Raw genomic sequence first — 17,032 nt, forward strand, 5'->3', positions numbered from 1 at the left:
GATAAAGTCTCATCTGATTTGATATAGAGTAAACAGAAACTCGTGAAAGGTATGATATTTGCCGATGTTGTTGTGTTAGTGAAGAATGCAAGTCACCACACCATGTATTGGTGATTATCTTAGCTGAAATAACCTTATGAATGATGATAGATTTATTAACCTTATAATAAGTAAATAATCCGGCTTTAACTACTTACTTACTCTTACCTATTTAGTGTACTACCGGGGATCTAATGTAAACATACGTAGGCCAATCTTCATTTAATTATCGGTATGCTCATGCACTCGTGGCATTACCATCACATTATTAGGCACTTCAGCTAGATACCACATGATGTCCCCAAGTTTCCCTGGGGTTCATTCAGTGTGGGGAAACGCTGTCCTCAGCAAGTACAAGCATTTCATTTATTATTAGCGTTGCACGCTACTGCCCAGCTTTCACAAGCCAAGCCTGAAATGAATAATACAGGGTAGTCCGGAGTAATAATAAGATTGAATCCCCTTTTACACAACTGGTGAACCCGCAACCAAACAACAAAGGAATGATTGAGTCTTGAGAGGAGAGAGAACGGGCAACTCATTCTTCTATTTCTTCCATAACTCCGCTTCCCTAGTATTTTTTGGGAGAATTATCACATCAGCTGAGCTTGTTCCTTGTCCGGAAATTCGAACAAGATCCATTGACTCGTGCCCTGTGACACTGCAACACTGCGACACTGCATGGACCGACCGCATGGAGATCTGCAGGTAATATAAGATTACGATCGATTACCGCTGCATCAATATCAAAGCAATATAATATAGCTACGGGTACTAAACAATCCGAACGACAAAACTCATTCTTTTCTATTTGTTTTCGTTTTATTCCATCCCCACCCTTATGACTACGGATATATCTCCGCAACCAGACCCAAGGCTTTGTTTGTGAAGGACACTTTAGAAAGCACGCATCGGATGGCGGGCTGAGAGAAGGATGGTGTTGTTCGAATACCTTCAGAAGACTTCACAGTTTTGTGCGCTTGAGAACGATACTCTCGATGGATTTGCCAACATTAATGGATATAAATATGAGAGAGAACAAGTGCCGGAACCTTCGGTGGGCTTATTGGGATCGGCCACGAGGATTTTGAGAACCGGAGCCGATGTCCTCAACAATAAGATACGACAAGCCCGAGATGGGTTGACAGAGAAAGAAAGATTAGCCTTGCGCAAAAAGGAAGAGAGAATGCAAATCTTGAATCTACGGTTGAAGAACGCCGAAATGGTGGAATATTGGAGGGCCGCAGCGAAGGAATTAGATATACTCGAGGATAACGAAGCATGGAAACTCGATTCATCGTCGGCAGATTTCGACGCAGCGTTAATCGAAGCAAGGACCAAACAAATGGATACGGCGAGGATTGATTGTGATATCAAGAAGATGCTTACCTTGGTGCGCACAACCTTGTCGAGAGATCTAGGAGGCATGGGTAACATCAGGTTGTACAAGCATAGTCACATTGGGACGAAGGTTATCATAGAGAGATATATTGAGTCGACATTGGATACGATACGTGCGCTGGTTGAGACTAGCAAATACGCTTTACCAGTTGGATTGGAAACGAAGGATATACTAGAGCAGGTTGTGTATGCCAGACAGGCATTTGGGAGAAGTGCGTTGCTATTGAGCGGGGGAGGAACTTTTGGAATGAACCACGTCGGGGTGTTAAAAGCTCTTTTCGACGCTCGTCTGCTGCCAAGAATCATATCGGGTGCTTCTGCGGGTAGTATCGTTTGTGCCGTGTTGTGCACAAGAACTGATGAAGAGATTCCGGACGTATTGAAAAGTTTCCCGCATGGAGATCTTGCAGTGTTTGAAGAAATCGGCAATGAGGATGGGGTCCTGGATAGGCTACGACGCTTGTTGACAGAAGGAGCGTGGATAGATATCAAGCATTTGACGAGAGTGATGCGCGAACTTTTGGGTGATATGACATTTCAAGAGGCGTACAACCGTTCTCGTCGTATTCTTAACATATGTGTATCGTCCGCGTCAGTATACGAGTTACCTCGACTGCTCAACTACATTACTGCGCCGAATGTCATGATTTGGTCGGCTGTAGCTGCATCATGTTCAGTACCCTTACTATTTTCTGCAGCGGAGTTACTCGTGAAGAATCCGCTCACAGGAGAAAAATCATCTTGGGATCCTACACCTCAGCGTTGGATCGATGGAAGTGTGGATAACGATCTTCCGATGACTCGTTTGGCAGAAATGTTCAATGTCAATCATTTCATCGTTTCTCAAGTCAATCCTCATGTCATTCCATTTATCACCAAGGAAGAGGAGGCGATTAAAGAAGCTGTACTGAAAGAGTGTGATGGGGGACCAGGCTGGGTTTACAACCTAACAAAATTGGCAAAGGCTGAAGCTTTGTACCGCATGCAAGTTTTGGCTGAACTAGGAGTATTCCCAAATCTGGTTACTAAATGCAAGTCTATCCTGAGTCAAAAATACTCTGGGGATATCACAATCCTACCAGAAATCAGCTACAAGGACTTTCCCAGGATATTGAAGAATCCAACGTCGGAGTTTATGGTTCAGGCTTGTTTGGCAGGGGAGAGAGCTACTTGGCCAAAATTGAGCCGCGTGTGGAATCATTGCGCTGTTGAGCTGGAGTTAGATGCTGCTGTGCAGCAATTAAGGGCAAGGGTAGTTTTCAGCCCTAGTGAGGTGAATCTGAGGCGGTTGAGAACCAGTGATGATTCCCAAAAGTCTTCAAGAATAATGGGAAGACAGAGGACCGACAGTGGAAATTTGTTGCTGATGTCGCGGGATGCAGATGGTGAATTTTCAGAGCAGATTAGGGAACGCAGAAGCCCATCTCGCCCACCACTGAGAACAACGGCATCGGTATTAGACATTACACAACGTCAACAGTCTTGCCTTTATATTGAGCCTCGTTCTTCTCAGACTACTCCGCAGCGTACGCCACGACTCGGACGGGAAAATGAGATGTTTCGCTTCCCCGTTCTTGCAAAAGACCTATTTCAAGCCAAGAACCAAATCCCCGAAGTATCATCCGCCGGAGAAACAACACTTTCACCTCCGAGCTCTGACGTTGACGTTCAATCACAAACCGATGAAAGCAGTACAGAAATTGAGACCGAGGAAGCTTTATATGGCATAGCTAACACCCGCGAGAGGCAGCTTGATTTCTTTTCTAGGAATCAACCTGTTACTGCGGGAAGCGATCGGGTTCTTGCTACATCCCCTTCATTCATAAGAAATGGACCTGAACTCACGTATTCAGCCACGGCCATTGCACCAATTGAGAAGAGACCGAGAGGAGAAAGAAAGAGTGTAACTGAGCCGAATAGTCCCGAGTTAAACTACAAGAGGTTATTCCATCAGTGGAAGGAAGATGATATGAGAGATGCTGCATAGATGGCGAGTGCATGTGATACCATTCTCCGCGCAAACTAGCGTGGTATTGATTTAAGTTTGAATTTGTTACGAATGATTGGGATGAACAATGATTGGAATTTATGCATGGAATTGGGGTAAACGGAGTCTCTCTATAGGCCAACAGAGGTCGGCCTCAATTGTTGAGTAGTGATGATGCACTGGATTGGCGTTTTTATATTCTTTGCATCAAGAGCGATTGGTTAGAAAGCATGGTTTGACTGTTTATTTAGAAAGAGCTAGCACAAGAGATTGATTATAAACTTCTCGGAATCATGAATGGATATGTACATACACATAATCGTACGTTGGGGGACAGTATATTTAATACCTTGGTATAAATCGGCCAAGTTTACCTATCTTTAGGAAATTCTACTTGTGAAGGTACTGTGCTTACAATGTATTCTCTGGCTATTAATGAAGGAATCTAAGGGATGCCTCGGCTAACAACACCATAAGCTTAATGTATTACGTAACCGCTGACTAAACAGATGAGGTACGTACCAGCACACAACCCATCCCACTACTAATAAATTTATGGTGGGGTTTCGTTTCATCATAAGAGAGTCAAGGACTGAGTTTCAGTCCCTACAAACAACAACAATCCACCACCTTGTTAGAATTACAATCTTTTGTTCCGGTATTTGAGAGGAAACATGGATTTCTATGCAACTTCTCAATACCCTGAGGGGGTGATCAGTTTCCTCGACACTGATCTTTACAAATTAACTATGCAATGCGCCGTCTTAAAATACTTCCCCAGCGTGAAGGTAACATACGCGTTCAAGAATAGAACGCCAGAGAAGAAGCTATCAAGAGTTGCATTTCGTTGGCTACAGCTTCAAATCAGTAGTACGTGCTCACCATTCCATTGCCAATTCAGAAAGAAGCTAACGAAATTAGAGCTGGGAAATATTGCGCTCAAGGATGAGGAATTCCGATTCCTTCAAAATACCTGCACGTACCTAAATAAACCTTACCTCGACTTCTTGAAGGAGTTCCGACTGGATCCGCGAAACCAAATTGAAGCTAGCTTTGTAGCAGATGACGATAAGGGAAAAGATGAGGATTTGGGAGAAATCAATTTGGTGGTCAAGGGTTTATGGGTTGACACTATCTTGTACGAAATTCCATTATTGGCTTTGACCAGCGAGGCGTACTTTCGATTCATGGATACGGACTGGACATATGAGGGACAGGAAGAGAGGGCATACGAGAAGGGAATATCGCTTTTGGAGGCCGGATGCATTGTATCGGAGTTTGGAACAAGAAGAAGAAGAGATTATCACACTCAAGCTCTTGTATTTCGCGGGTTGGTTAAGGCTAAGAAGGTCGGAGAAGAACGAGCATTGCCTGGAAAGATTTCGGGTACGAGTAATGTTCATTTGGCTATGCGATTTGGAATCCCTCCTATAGGAACTGTCGCACATGAATGGTTTATGGGTGTTGCGGCTATTACGGATAACTATAAAACTGCCACGGCTACTGCGTTGGATTACTGGGTTGGATGTTTTGGTCAGGGTGTTTTGGGTATTGCTCTTACGGATACTTTTGGTACTAAAGACTTTCTCCGGGTCTTTTCTCAAAAAATTCCATCCTTCACAACCGCTACTTCAGGAGCTGCTGCTACGTTGCCATCGGCTGATGCGCTCACAGCCGAGGGAACAAGTAGTACCAAGCCACCTCTAAATGCCGCGGAACACAAAGCAAACGGAGATGTCCCAACGTTTGCACAAGCCTTCACTGGTGTTCGACAAGATTCAGGTGATCCAGCAAGCTTCGTGAAAAAGATGCGTCAGTTTTATGATGAGCAGGGCATCAAGGAAAAGAAAACCATTGTCTTTTCTGATTCATTGGACGTCGAGCTTTGCAAAAAGTACAAGCAAATAGCCGAAGAATCAGGATTTCAACCTACATTTGGTGTGGGTACATTCTTCACGAATGATTTCGTTCATCAATCTACAGGCAAAAAGTCGACGCCGTTGAATATCGTCATCAAATTAAGTTCTGCTAATGGTAAACCGGCTATCAAGATTAGTGATAATATTGGGAAGAATATGGGCGATGAAAGTACAGTTTTGAGGGTTAAGAAGGACTTGGGTTATGTGGAAGAGGAATGGCAGGGAGGTGATGAGACAACGAGATGGGGAAAGGAAGGAGAGGATGTTGTGAAGAAATGAAAGGCGATGTGCATGTTAAGTCATGAGTATTGTGATTGTGCTAATGGGTAATGGAAAATATACCATCGGCATGGATGGCGTTTGTTGGGTGGCATTTTACTCTTCTTTTTGGGTGTGGATGGAGATATCAAAGCACCTTTGGGATAGAGAAATTGATTGGATAATGAATACAATAGATTGGTGGATATGCTCTAATGAGAAATGATTTAGGATAACAAAGATTTTTATTGCTCGTTTCCATAAGCTATAGCCACTTGTGACTATTTGGTGAAAAGATTCGTCTTGGGAAATAGTCATTGATATAATTGCCTAGTGGTAGAGAGACTTTGAAATTCCGCCTCCCTGGTTTGGATCTCCTGGGGAAGCGAACTCAATCATAACTTTCTTTTCCTGCTCAATTTTTTTCTCATAGGACGGACACGTCTGACCTAATTGATTCTAATATTTTACAATTCTTAGCTCTCTCTCTCTCTCACTAACTCTCTTTGCTCGAACCTCATAGAATGGATCTTAAACTCAAAATTATCATCCCACTTTCTCTTATGTCCGATTAGAATCCAAGTTCAAATTCGCTTCCTCCCCTATTCTCTTATATTCTCTCTTATAATTTTTATATTAATTTATTATTTAATTAATTAGTTGTTACGCCGCATAACAGGAAACTCTCACGTGCAATCAATATCACGTGACTGGCTCAGTAAGGATCAGTGAGCTCAGTACTGAGCCGCATTGATCCTACTGAGTAGCCATCGGTACGAAGGTCTATATAATCTAGATGGATTTCCTTTGTATAGAGCTTCGTACTCAAGATCAATCATTTAGTATACTCTACTATTAGTTACGAATTGCATCATTGTCATTACTTAAGTCCCTGCTTGACGCCTAGTTATAAACCACCTCGAGAGCCTAGAGCACTTCCACGTGATCTAGACGGCAAACCTCGTAACACCTAGCCGCAATGGCTAGGCAAAAAGAAGTCATATTTATCCCTCCAATGATCTTACTTTACCGATAACCATTGATACCTAGTACTTGTTCGGATCTGATCCTCAGACCACCTAAATCGTATACTAATCCCGAGTAATCGTATCATGTATGGACATGGTTAATGTACCTGAGGTTTCTTATATAATAAGGGTGGGAGGAAAGCAGGGGTTTCCGTCACAATAAATAATAAATCTATAATTAAAATTTCAAAGAATTATATTCACAAATAAAAAAGTTATAAAAGTAATCTTAGATTTTCGTCATTTTTGATGAGGAAAAGTGGTCGGAATTAGGGGTGGCCGGAAAGTAGGGTACTAGACTTTATAAGACTATGTTATTGTGCCTCACCTTTTAGAGCGCGAGACTATTTGTATTCATTGTCGAAGATGAACATTTATGTAAAGCTCTATTGGAGCCCGAACTTTGTCAGCATGATACTAGTTAATCTTCGCCTCCATTACCCCCATTACCTTCATCAGTTTCAGTAGAGTTGGAAAATACTTTTGTTGTTTATCAGATCTTTGTACACTCAATACAAGGTTAAGGTAATTAAGCGAAGTAAGGTCTTACTAAAGTAGCGACCCCTCTTCGACTCCTCGATACTGCTCAAGGCAATTAGCTTATGATCAATCACAGCTCACCATTATATACAACTATATACCAAACTAGGTCAGTAAATAACACAAAATCCACACGCTTTAGCAATGTTGTAAAAGAGATTCCGTCTAGAGAAATCTCATAGGTGTTACTTCGCAGCATTGAGAGGGGCATATCAATGACAAGTCACGAGAAATTATACGTACTACCGCATTCAAAGTACCGAAAAAGTACGGAAACGAATATCCCGGTGGCTTTCTGAACCCATGGTTTATATTCGGACCGTTACGATTCTTCTAATGATTGTGTCATTTTTGTTGATTTGATAGCCGTTATGTTCAGCTAGAACGGTGGCAATATATCGATCTGGAGCTGCCGCGGTCACAAACTATCCATATAAAGCCTCGGGAGAAATAGCTGCTATGAGATTGGCCCTTATCATTGGGTTTTCGTCTTTCTATCAAGAAAACTATCCATCGCCAGCGTTTGACCCTCTATTCCAGAAAGAGTAAGCATTTCCATCAACGCTGATGTAATCATCAGCGCAATAAGCTTGGCTTAGCATGTTTTCCTTTTCTCAATAGAGGAAACATACTTTAGGTACTCCTGTGGTACGATAGCCTATGACCACTACAATACTAGAATCATCAGAAGGAAATCTTCTCGGTGGCTTGACATCAAGCTGATCTGCAACTTCATTAATCAAGACTAGAAGCTTGACCTTGTTCAAGCTAGTTCAACCTTCCCAGGCCTATTGAAAGTATCGCCTATTGGATTGGTTACGCTGAAGTTTTTTCTAACTTCCTATGGCATACTTGAATTTGGCTTTTTTTTTTCGGACAGTTTAACACGACTTAAAGATGTATTTTCTTCCCATTACCTCCAAATTTTTTAAATACATAATTTTTTTTCCTTAAAATTGGTACGTATGTAAGTTATAGCCATGCCAACTCTGCATTCTGTGTAAATTGGGTTTGAACCGAAACATTTCCTTTTGGATATTTCGTTTTGGACCCTGAAGAGACGTTGAAGATAGCTAAGATTACACTTTCGAGAATCATATATTAAGACCAAAGTTTTCCCGTCAGTCGCTTCATCAGCTCTTGCATTATTTGACCAATAGAAAATGTCGAGAGGGAACAGTCTACGTTATCCGCAATGTTCGTGCCAATGTGCCACAGCCTCTATTGACGGAAGGGTGCATATAGGGAAATTGATCTGCAGCTGGTGCATATTTTCAATTTTTGTGCTTCCATCCGAGATTACACGTTATCTTGGCTCATGACTTGGACAAGTTTTCGACTGGCAGTTATGTGCTGAATGATTTTCTACTCGACCTGCTTTCAGCCAAGCTTTGAAGATTATCTAAATAAGTATGTTGTTGAAAGATCTTAGATGATTCATACTAGGAGATGTTTGAGTCTGGATTATGTGTTATATATCGTATGCGAGCTTCAAGATTCTTTTCATGGTACACACTGGTGAACCCCTGAAGACTATGGGCATATTTTCTCTTACATCGGGTAGCAAAGCTATGCACCGCTTGTGGAAAATATGTTACCCCTTGATCGCATAACGAACACGCGAGGTCATAGTATCGGATCATTTGCGTGTGACGGGTGTGGTCCCGATATTCCTGTACCATTGAAAACGAACATAAACTATTGATGAACTTCTGTATCAACACTCGTATTCCACGAATTTGTGTTACTCGGAGTGAGCTCCAACTCGTGGGTATGGCATGTTCCAATATAGCGTGCTGACGGATAGGCACACCAATTTTCACGACATTTGTATATTTGACATCTGTCCTCACAACCGAGGTTGAAGATTTCCTTCATTTCGTGTTATTATTTCCGCTTCTTCATAAAATTCATATATGAATGGTTTCCGAGACACGTTTACTCTTCTCTAAGTTCTCGTCATACTATTCCCACACAAAGAAGTCTCCTGCTTACATTCAAACGGGCGAGTATGGTGATCAAATATCCGAATGTACCCTGGATATTCCTGGCAGTTTTTGTCTTCATCAGTCATAGCAATGCTCAGTATTATCCCATAACCGGCGTGACGACTGGTATCAATTCGAATACAAAGGCTCGACCTTTCAGACAAAATATTAACGATTTACAAAATAATACCCCACAATGGTAAGCTTCTCCACGATGTATGTTTTGGGCATGCATCGTCTTCATGGCGCCTCTCGTGCTGATGTTACGTTAAAGGTCGATCTACATTCAAGCGCTTCAAGCCATGCAAGCTGAAAACGAATATACTAATGGGCTTTCGTACTTTCAACTGGCAGGTAAGTGGCTTCCAATATCTTATATGAGTTAATAGTTGAAGAGCTCTTGAAGAATCTACTTTTGGTATTAACTTTTGAAATATCTTATAGGTATTCATGGTAGACCATATGTTGCTTGGGATGGTGTAAATCAAGCTATCGGTGCTCCAACCACGGGTTATTGTACACACGGTATTGTGTTCTTACTTAACATGTGGAAAAAAAGTATTAATATACACTTCAGATTCGGTTTTATTCACTACATGGCATCGTCCATACCTCGCACTCTTTGAGGTATATCCTGCCTCCCCTAATCAGACAAAATCGCAGCTCACTCACTTTCCATCTCTAAACACAGCAAGTCCTCGCTAGCTATGCTCAAAAAATAGCCAAAACTTACATTTCAACGCTATATCCCAGCTACCAAGCCGCTGCAGATAACCTACGCATCCCTTACTGGGACTGGGGATCCACCCCAAATATGCCCAGTGTCGTCAACGTCGCCACTGTCTCCATCGTAACGCCCTCTGGCGCTACTACCTATGTCAACAACCCTCTTTTCAGGTACAATTTCCAAAACAAGCCACTAAATCAGCAGCAATTTCCGCCAGGAGATAGTGACGGCATGCTGGCACAATATAATTGGACTGTGAGAAATCCAGACTATCTCGGTGGACAGAGTGATTTTAACGCCGCGAATACGAATTTGCAGAACGCGGGGTTGGGAGATCAAGTGGTGAGTGTGCTACTGACACCTTATTTTTGCCTGTGGCTCAATATGGTTGGATGGACGATTGATATAAGTTTGGAAAGTTCAGAGAAAAGAGATATATATGCTGATACAAGTGAGGTGACAGTGGACGGCAGTTATGAAATCAAAAAATTTCAACAACTTTGCCACGATGGCTAGCTCGGGGTCGAGTATAGAATCACCTCATGGTGCCGTACATGTTCTTGTAGGGGGTGCTTATGGACATATGTCTTTTTTAAGCTATTCCGGATTTGACCCAATATTGTAAATTCTTGTTTTTTCACTCCTTCCTCAACACTTTTCATTCTCTGTCTTCCCCTCCTCCTCTCCCGTGCATTACAATAGAACTGACCTAGCTAGTTGGCTCCACCATGCAAATGTTGACCGGGTCCTTTCCATGTATCAAGCCATCAATCCTTCTACATATATCACGTCACTAACCGATTACTATGGCACCTACACTATTCCCCCAGGTTCTGTTGACACCGCATCCACAGCACTCAAGCCCTTCGCCATCGACAGCTCTACCTTCTTCACATCTAATACCTGTAGGTCAATGTCACAGTTTGGGTACAGTTATCCAGAGATCATGGATTGGAATATGACATCCACACAAATGACAAGCTACGTAACAGGAAGAGTGAACGCGTTATACAATGCCGATGGAAGTAATTCGAAGATCAAGAAGAGGAGTTTCAAGAGTAAAGAACCTTCATCGATACACCAATTCGAAGGGTCAGACACGAACAAAACACTACGAGAATGGACAGCAGCACTCAGCGTCTCCAAGTTTGACCTCAAAGGTCAACGTTTCATTATTCGACTTTTTCTAGGGGTGATACCAGACAATCCAAAGACATGGGGGAGCAGTGAAAGTTTGGTAGGGAGTTTGGTCATTTTACCTCCACCGGGATCTTCTGCCAACGATGCGTCGACGGCATTGGCATATGATGAGATTGTTGTTTTGAGGGAACCCGCTATTGGAGGGGGTTATAAAGGGTACGATGAAGATGGGGACGGGGAAGGAACGGAAGAATTCTTGAAGAGGAATTTGAGGTGGAGGGTGCAGCTTGTAAGTGTTTCTTTGATATTTTTATTTTGATGATTTGGAAATTGATCACCGTGCTGATGAGGATCAAGGTTGATAATACTCCGCTACCCTCGAATTCACTAGCCACTCTGAAAATTAGCATTGGCGATGAAGTTGTAGCTATTCCGCACGATATCACGAAAAAACCGGTTTATGGGACGAAAACTCTGCATCCTGACATTGTTGTCGGTGGGGATTAAGCGGGATTGGATTGATATTTGTCGTTTTGTGTCCTGTTTGTTTGTTTGCCTTGATCATGAAATGAAAGAGGGGAAACGGAGTAAATTAATACGTTATCGTAGTTATCGAAGGAAAGAAATTGTATATAGACATAAGATCTTACAATCCAATCGCCGAGACAAGTTCTTCTTCCGATTCTCTACCCCTACCCGTCCGCATCCCATTTGTGAGAGATACACATTCCCCTCTTTTAAAATCTTACAAAACAAACTCATGAACTCCATAACTGCATGAGTCAAACTCAAATTTTCAGACGTGCAACAAAAGGACTCTTCAGGAATTAATATTATATTAAAAACTCGGCTTCCGTCGTGCGATTCGGTGCATGGATATGCAACAATCATGTAGAGCAGCATCAAAGTGACTCAAATCTCCCAAAAATGTATGTGCGAGTCAATCCTGACATGCAACAAATACTCCATTTAGACAATTTTACCCATAATCCGGGTCCCTTTACGGAGTCTCCCTCAACAAATCATGGTGAGAGTACGAGGTACGAGTACGAGTAAGTTTATTGTCCGGGTCCATGTCCAGGTTCAGGTCCATTATCCGGGTACGTATCCGCCTTTGTTGCCGCCTTAGTTCCACGTGCATGATTCTTTCTACCGCTCTCCCCATCCGCTCACGAACACCATATTAATTATCCGACGAGGAATTCTTCTCCATATCAATTCAATTATTTCTAAGATGTGCCGAGAAACCATCGCGGTACAGCTGACTTTGATTGTTGAGCACTTGTGTGCGGAGTAGGCACATTTCTTCCGACTGACTGCTCACAAGTTTCGCCCACAGATCTCACCCCAGATTGCTAGAGCAGGTAGTTCCTAAAATGATATAATATCCCTTCCTATTACCCTATGAATAAATCTTTTCTACATTCCGCCATATCCCTTCGTCTCGCCTTCATACCACAACGTTCATCAATTGCAATAATTCACCGCACTATGTTGGGGAAAATCACCATCGAGGACCACTTCAACCTTCCTGAGTTCGCCGAAAAAGCTAAATGGTGGGCCGGACTCTTTGCAGTAGACGCAGATAAACACGTCCGAGAAATCAGCGATGTGAAAAACATACGTCTCGAATATGCCGATAAACATGGCGTCGGTTTCCACATACTCAGTTACACTGCACCCGGAATCCAAGATATCGTCGATCCGGCTGAAGCCCTTCGTGTCGCTGCTCTGACTAATGATTACATTCACGACCAGATTAAAGACTATCCCGATCGTTATGGATCTTTTGCCGCACTACCCATGCACGATCCCGCTGTTGCGGCGAAAGAGCTGAGGAGATGTGTAACCGGGTTGGGATTTAAAGGGGCGCTGGTAAATGATAATCAAATCGCTAGTGATGGAGAATCGATAATTTTCTACGATCAACCGGAATGGGATGTTTTCTGGCAAGAGTGTGTGGATTTGGATGTTCCTTTTTATTTGCACCCCAAACAGCCTACGGGCAAGGTGTTTGATACTCTCTGGGCCGACCGGAAGTGGTTGATTGGACCTCCGCTGAGTTTTGCGAATAATGTTTCGTTGCATTTGATGGGGATGGTGGTGAATGGGGTTTTTGATCGCAATCCGAAATTGAAAGTTATCGTTGGACATTTGGGCGAACATATCCCGTTTGATTTGTGGCGCATTAATCACTGGTTTGAGGATATTAAGAAACCATTGGGAATGCCGATCAAGAAGAGTATTTACGATTATTTCAGGGAGAATATTTGGATTACTACTAGTGGACACTTTTCAACGTCGACGTTGAAATATTGCATTGAGGAGCTGGGGTCGGATCACATCATGTTCTCGACGGATTATCCATTTGAGTGCTATGAGGATGCGTGTGCTTGGTTTGATGGGCTGGATTTGAGCCCCAAGGTTAAGATGGATATTGGAAGAGATAACGCTAAACAGCTCTTCAAGCTTGATGGTTTCAAGGATCAAAGTGAGGAGATATAATTAACAAAGTATGTCTCGGCAGGGAGGAGCAATGGGGCTTTTTTTGTTTTCTAATGGTAACAACGGACGCGTATTATCTTAGGAGAGTAACTTGCTAGTTTGCATGGAGATTGACAATACAAGTGATGGTCAAATCTCACTTGAAATGATATGTTTGAATGATGTGATATTACATTATATCTATCCTCGCCCTCCACACTTTGTTCTGCAGTCGTATCAACAACAAAAATTACGTGCAGACGCCGAATCAAAATTCTCAACCTTAGTCAGGTGATTGGGATTGTGTGGGGGCCCTAATGTAGCGTGCGCTTTTCTCGCATTATGCATGCAAAGCTATGTCTCAACCATCAGAAAAATACCTGGGGCACAAACGTTCCATGAACTTCCGCTATCCATCCATCTATCAATCCATTCACGGGGCACTTCCACATGTATTGAAACTTCATGAAAGTCCGGAGGCTGGGTTCCGTCTCAATCTATTGCACACAATACTTAGGCATGTCGCATGTCTGATAATATGCCTGGCGATTAAACGCAAAGTAGTTACAGGAAGACTCTACCCGCCAACTGAATACGCTGGCGACGGAGTGAGCGCATAAGCCTTGTTAGGTGATACATCAGCAGGATTCCATTACTTCGGCATTGCATATGGGAGGGTCCCTTCTACAGCTCACCTACCTACTCTCATGTTTTTGTATTTCAGGTTGCTAATGCATTTTTCGTATGATGGATTCTTCCAAGTTCTCAGTTTATGCAGGAAAACCTCTTCTACATCCTTATCGCATCTGGCCAAACGATGTCTTCTCTCATGTTTTTGTGTTTTCAGGTTGCTAATGCATTGCCTGCATGATTATGTGCATATTGGGGACATGATATCTCTCCGTCAAACAAACGGAGCGTTCTCTTCCTGAAATTAGTGTACGCCCTCTTGCTCTCTAACGAATCATGCGATTATATGATTGCCCGTTTAATCTACACGATTCTCTCCTTCCAAAACACAGGAACACACAGATATCCTTCCGGCATCATACTACGTGCGCTGCAATGGAATATAATCACTCACTTCGATTCTAAGGTGGACAAAGGTAGTAGTATATCGCGAAATATGTTAAGTCTTAGATTTCCTTGTCCCAAGATTGACACCAGGCGCACGCAGAGTTAACTCGTATGCAATGTTCGGTTCTAGCTTCCAAAAGTTTAACCATAGATCGTTTCAACAAACACCTCTGTGTCTTTGTACTGTGATTCATGTATCGTATTTAACTGTCCCATTTCCTAGACCTCTTTCCATATTCAGGCACAACCTCTTCATTACCGCCAGTCTCCTCCAGAGTAGGCTCAGATCCACGAATCTTTCATTAACAAAACCATCTAACTTTCATACAGATAACAAATCCTCGAGTTCATTGCACTAAACACCCTTTCCTGCCAAGATCAGCAAACACACCAGGAACCCACCATAATGAAGTGCGTATTGTGCAACAACAATAACATTACAGACGATGAGGAATGCCAAGTTTGTGGAGCGTTGTTGCCTGAACAGCATAGGTTCTTACAATCCTTTACCATCGAATGTGGCGAAAAAGATGGCAAGATGGTTGTGACAGCGAAAGTTGGAGAAAGGGTTGAGCTTATGACAAGTGAGCCAAATGCAGAATGCGAGTGCGCTGTTATCTCTATCAACTTCAAAGGTAATCAAATAGCCGTCACGGTGAGCGACAATCCTAGCAAACCTATCTTATTTTCCGTGGCACGTCAAATTGTGCATCCCCAACCAGAAGAAAATGTGGTGACCGCAAAAGTTAACCCAGTCTATCGGGGCTAGGCAGATGAGGAGGTGCGGTGGGATGAGGAAGAATACAGCATTTTTGTTTTTATTGGGGCCAGACAGGAGAGGAGGTGTGGTGGGATAAGGAGGGAGAGAGCATTTTTGTTCTTCTTAGTCACCATCGAGATAATAAGATGAATGAATTGCTGTTAACTACAATTGTGACCATCTATGAATTCTTTTTCCCAAGCAAATCTTCCCTCTCCTTCAAGCTTAGCGTTTTGAAAGCCGCTAAAGTCGCGTCTTCCTTAGCCTGTCGTTCCCGAAGAAATTTCTGATGGGACACGGTCTTAGAAAAGCCGTCTTCATCCTCTTCAATGTAACGTGCATAATTAAGGCATTTCGAATAGAAATAATGATCAAAATACCTATTTTCCCCGATATTCTTTTTTTTGCTTCGGTCACTGAATCCAGTTTTGAATTCTGTGTAGAAGTTTCTCTCTGTTTGGAATGTCCCGAATTCTTTATTCATTTCCATTTGAAGGAGATACCCCCAATCTCCCAGTTCTATTCGACGAGTTTGGACGTGCTCCCACCATTCCGGAAGATACCCCCCATGTTCCCAATCGATAATACCGATAACATGTCCATCTTTAACGAAAATATTAGTCGCATTCAGATCGCCATGCGTGAGAACGTACGGTCCTTTCACGGGGTATCTCGACTTGAGGCTCTCCTTCCACTGACCCGAGACTCGCTTTCCATCCCATTTATTTTCGAGATGAGGTTCAACACTAGCCCACCATTTTTCAGCATCATCAGTCACGAACTCTATTCGTTTTTCATTATTTAGTATTCTATCCCTAATCGGCGAACCATCTGGGGCTTCTATTTTCTCCGATGTAAACTTGCGTAACTGTGTAAGATATTCAACGACTTCTCTGACAATAACTTTCTGTTGCTCGAGACTTAGCGTTCGCCAGGCTGACGCTAATGTTTCTCCCTCGACTCTTTCCATGAAAAAGAAATGGCTCGTATTATCCTTCCAATAGTGCAAATATTTCGCAACAGGAATGGTCGAGTTCTCCGCCAGGAATTTAGTGATTGAGACTTCCGGACCCAGATGGCTGTTGCGCCCATGTTCTATAATCTCTCTTTCCTTCAAAACATAATTCTCACCAACGGACCATATGCCCCTCCTCGCATTACATGTACATTTGATAGTACTAACGTAAGAGTCACACTGCTGATTCTCGGCATTCCATCCGCAGTTGTGGCATAGCAAGAAATCCTTTTTCTCAATATGGTGAGCATTGAACTCTTCTAACGTATCTCCTTCGAATGGCTTAAAGATTGTCATTGTGCTTGGATAGGCTTGAAGGTTCAGGTTGAGTTCGATGTTGGGATTGAATGGAAGTTCTGTATTTGATATGAAGTGGCAATAGAGTGAATCTGATATAATCTTTAGAGATGGATGGACTTAAGTACACTATTGAGAACAAAGAGTAAAAAAAAGCTCAATAATGAATTAAAATCTATCCTTTATTCAGAGAAAGTTGGATTCTTTCCTGTGGAGGATGAAAAGAATTGTACACAAAGATATCTAGATATAAATTGTACTTACTATTTGCGGACACACTTTTGATAATGGATATCCTAGCCAAAGACAAGGAGATTAACATTTAATAATGAATATATGTTTTCGTGATACCTAAAGTAGGTATTTATAGTG

General features: G+C 42.4%; 6 protein-coding genes across 6 annotated transcripts; 5 read left to right on the forward strand and 1 right to left on the reverse strand.

The window, feature by feature from the left end:
• Nucleotides 1–973: 973 nt before the first annotated feature.
• Nucleotides 974–3,427, forward strand: SS1G_04723 (hypothetical protein; the record flags this gene model as incomplete). The annotated part of the gene is made up of 1 exon (XM_001594865.1): nt 974–3,427. One exon carries the CDS (start codon nt 974–976, stop codon nt 3,425–3,427), a length of 2,454 nt encoding a protein of 817 aa, XP_001594915.1.
• Nucleotides 3,428–4,101: 674 nt separating this feature from the next.
• Nucleotides 4,102–5,625, forward strand: SS1G_04724 (hypothetical protein; the record flags this gene model as incomplete). Its single annotated transcript, XM_001594866.1, has 2 exons — nt 4,102–4,297; nt 4,349–5,625. The coding sequence occupies 2 exons, from the start codon at nt 4,102–4,104 to the stop codon at nt 5,623–5,625; spliced, it is 1,473 nt and encodes a 490-aa protein (XP_001594916.1).
• A 3,558-nt stretch (nt 5,626–9,183) lies between these two features.
• Nucleotides 9,184–11,534, forward strand: SS1G_04725 (hypothetical protein; the record flags this gene model as incomplete). The annotated part of the gene is made up of 8 exons (XM_001594867.1): nt 9,184–9,359; nt 9,435–9,514; nt 9,605–9,685; nt 9,738–9,787; nt 9,852–10,226; nt 10,351–10,508; nt 10,605–11,316; nt 11,385–11,534. 8 exons carry the CDS (start codon nt 9,184–9,186, stop codon nt 11,532–11,534), a joined length of 1,782 nt encoding a protein of 593 aa, XP_001594917.1.
• Nucleotides 11,535–12,518: 984 nt separating this feature from the next.
• On the forward strand, nt 12,519–13,532 carry SS1G_04726 (hypothetical protein; the record flags this gene model as incomplete). Its single annotated transcript, XM_001594868.1, has 1 exon — nt 12,519–13,532. One exon carries the CDS (start codon nt 12,519–12,521, stop codon nt 13,530–13,532), a length of 1,014 nt encoding a protein of 337 aa, XP_001594918.1.
• A 1,594-nt stretch (nt 13,533–15,126) lies between these two features.
• On the forward strand, nt 15,127–15,357 carry SS1G_04727 (predicted protein; the record flags this gene model as incomplete). Its single annotated transcript, XM_001594869.1, has 1 exon — nt 15,127–15,357. The coding sequence occupies one exon, from the start codon at nt 15,127–15,129 to the stop codon at nt 15,355–15,357; it is 231 nt and encodes a 76-aa protein (XP_001594919.1).
• Nucleotides 15,358–15,824: 467 nt separating this feature from the next.
• On the reverse strand, nt 15,825–16,660 carry SS1G_04728 (predicted protein; the record flags this gene model as incomplete). The annotated part of the gene is made up of 3 exons (XM_001594870.1): nt 15,825–15,951; nt 16,002–16,255; nt 16,532–16,660. The coding sequence occupies 3 exons, from the start codon at nt 16,658–16,660 to the stop codon at nt 15,825–15,827; spliced, it is 510 nt and encodes a 169-aa protein (XP_001594920.1).
• Between the last annotated feature and the right edge of the window lie 372 nt (nt 16,661–17,032).

The sequence above is a fragment of the Sclerotinia sclerotiorum genome, genomic scaffold, assembly GCF_000146945.2.
Source record: "Sclerotinia sclerotiorum 1980 UF-70 scaffold_5 genomic scaffold, whole genome shotgun sequence".
Taxonomy (NCBI): domain Eukaryota; kingdom Fungi; phylum Ascomycota; class Leotiomycetes; order Helotiales; family Sclerotiniaceae; genus Sclerotinia; species Sclerotinia sclerotiorum.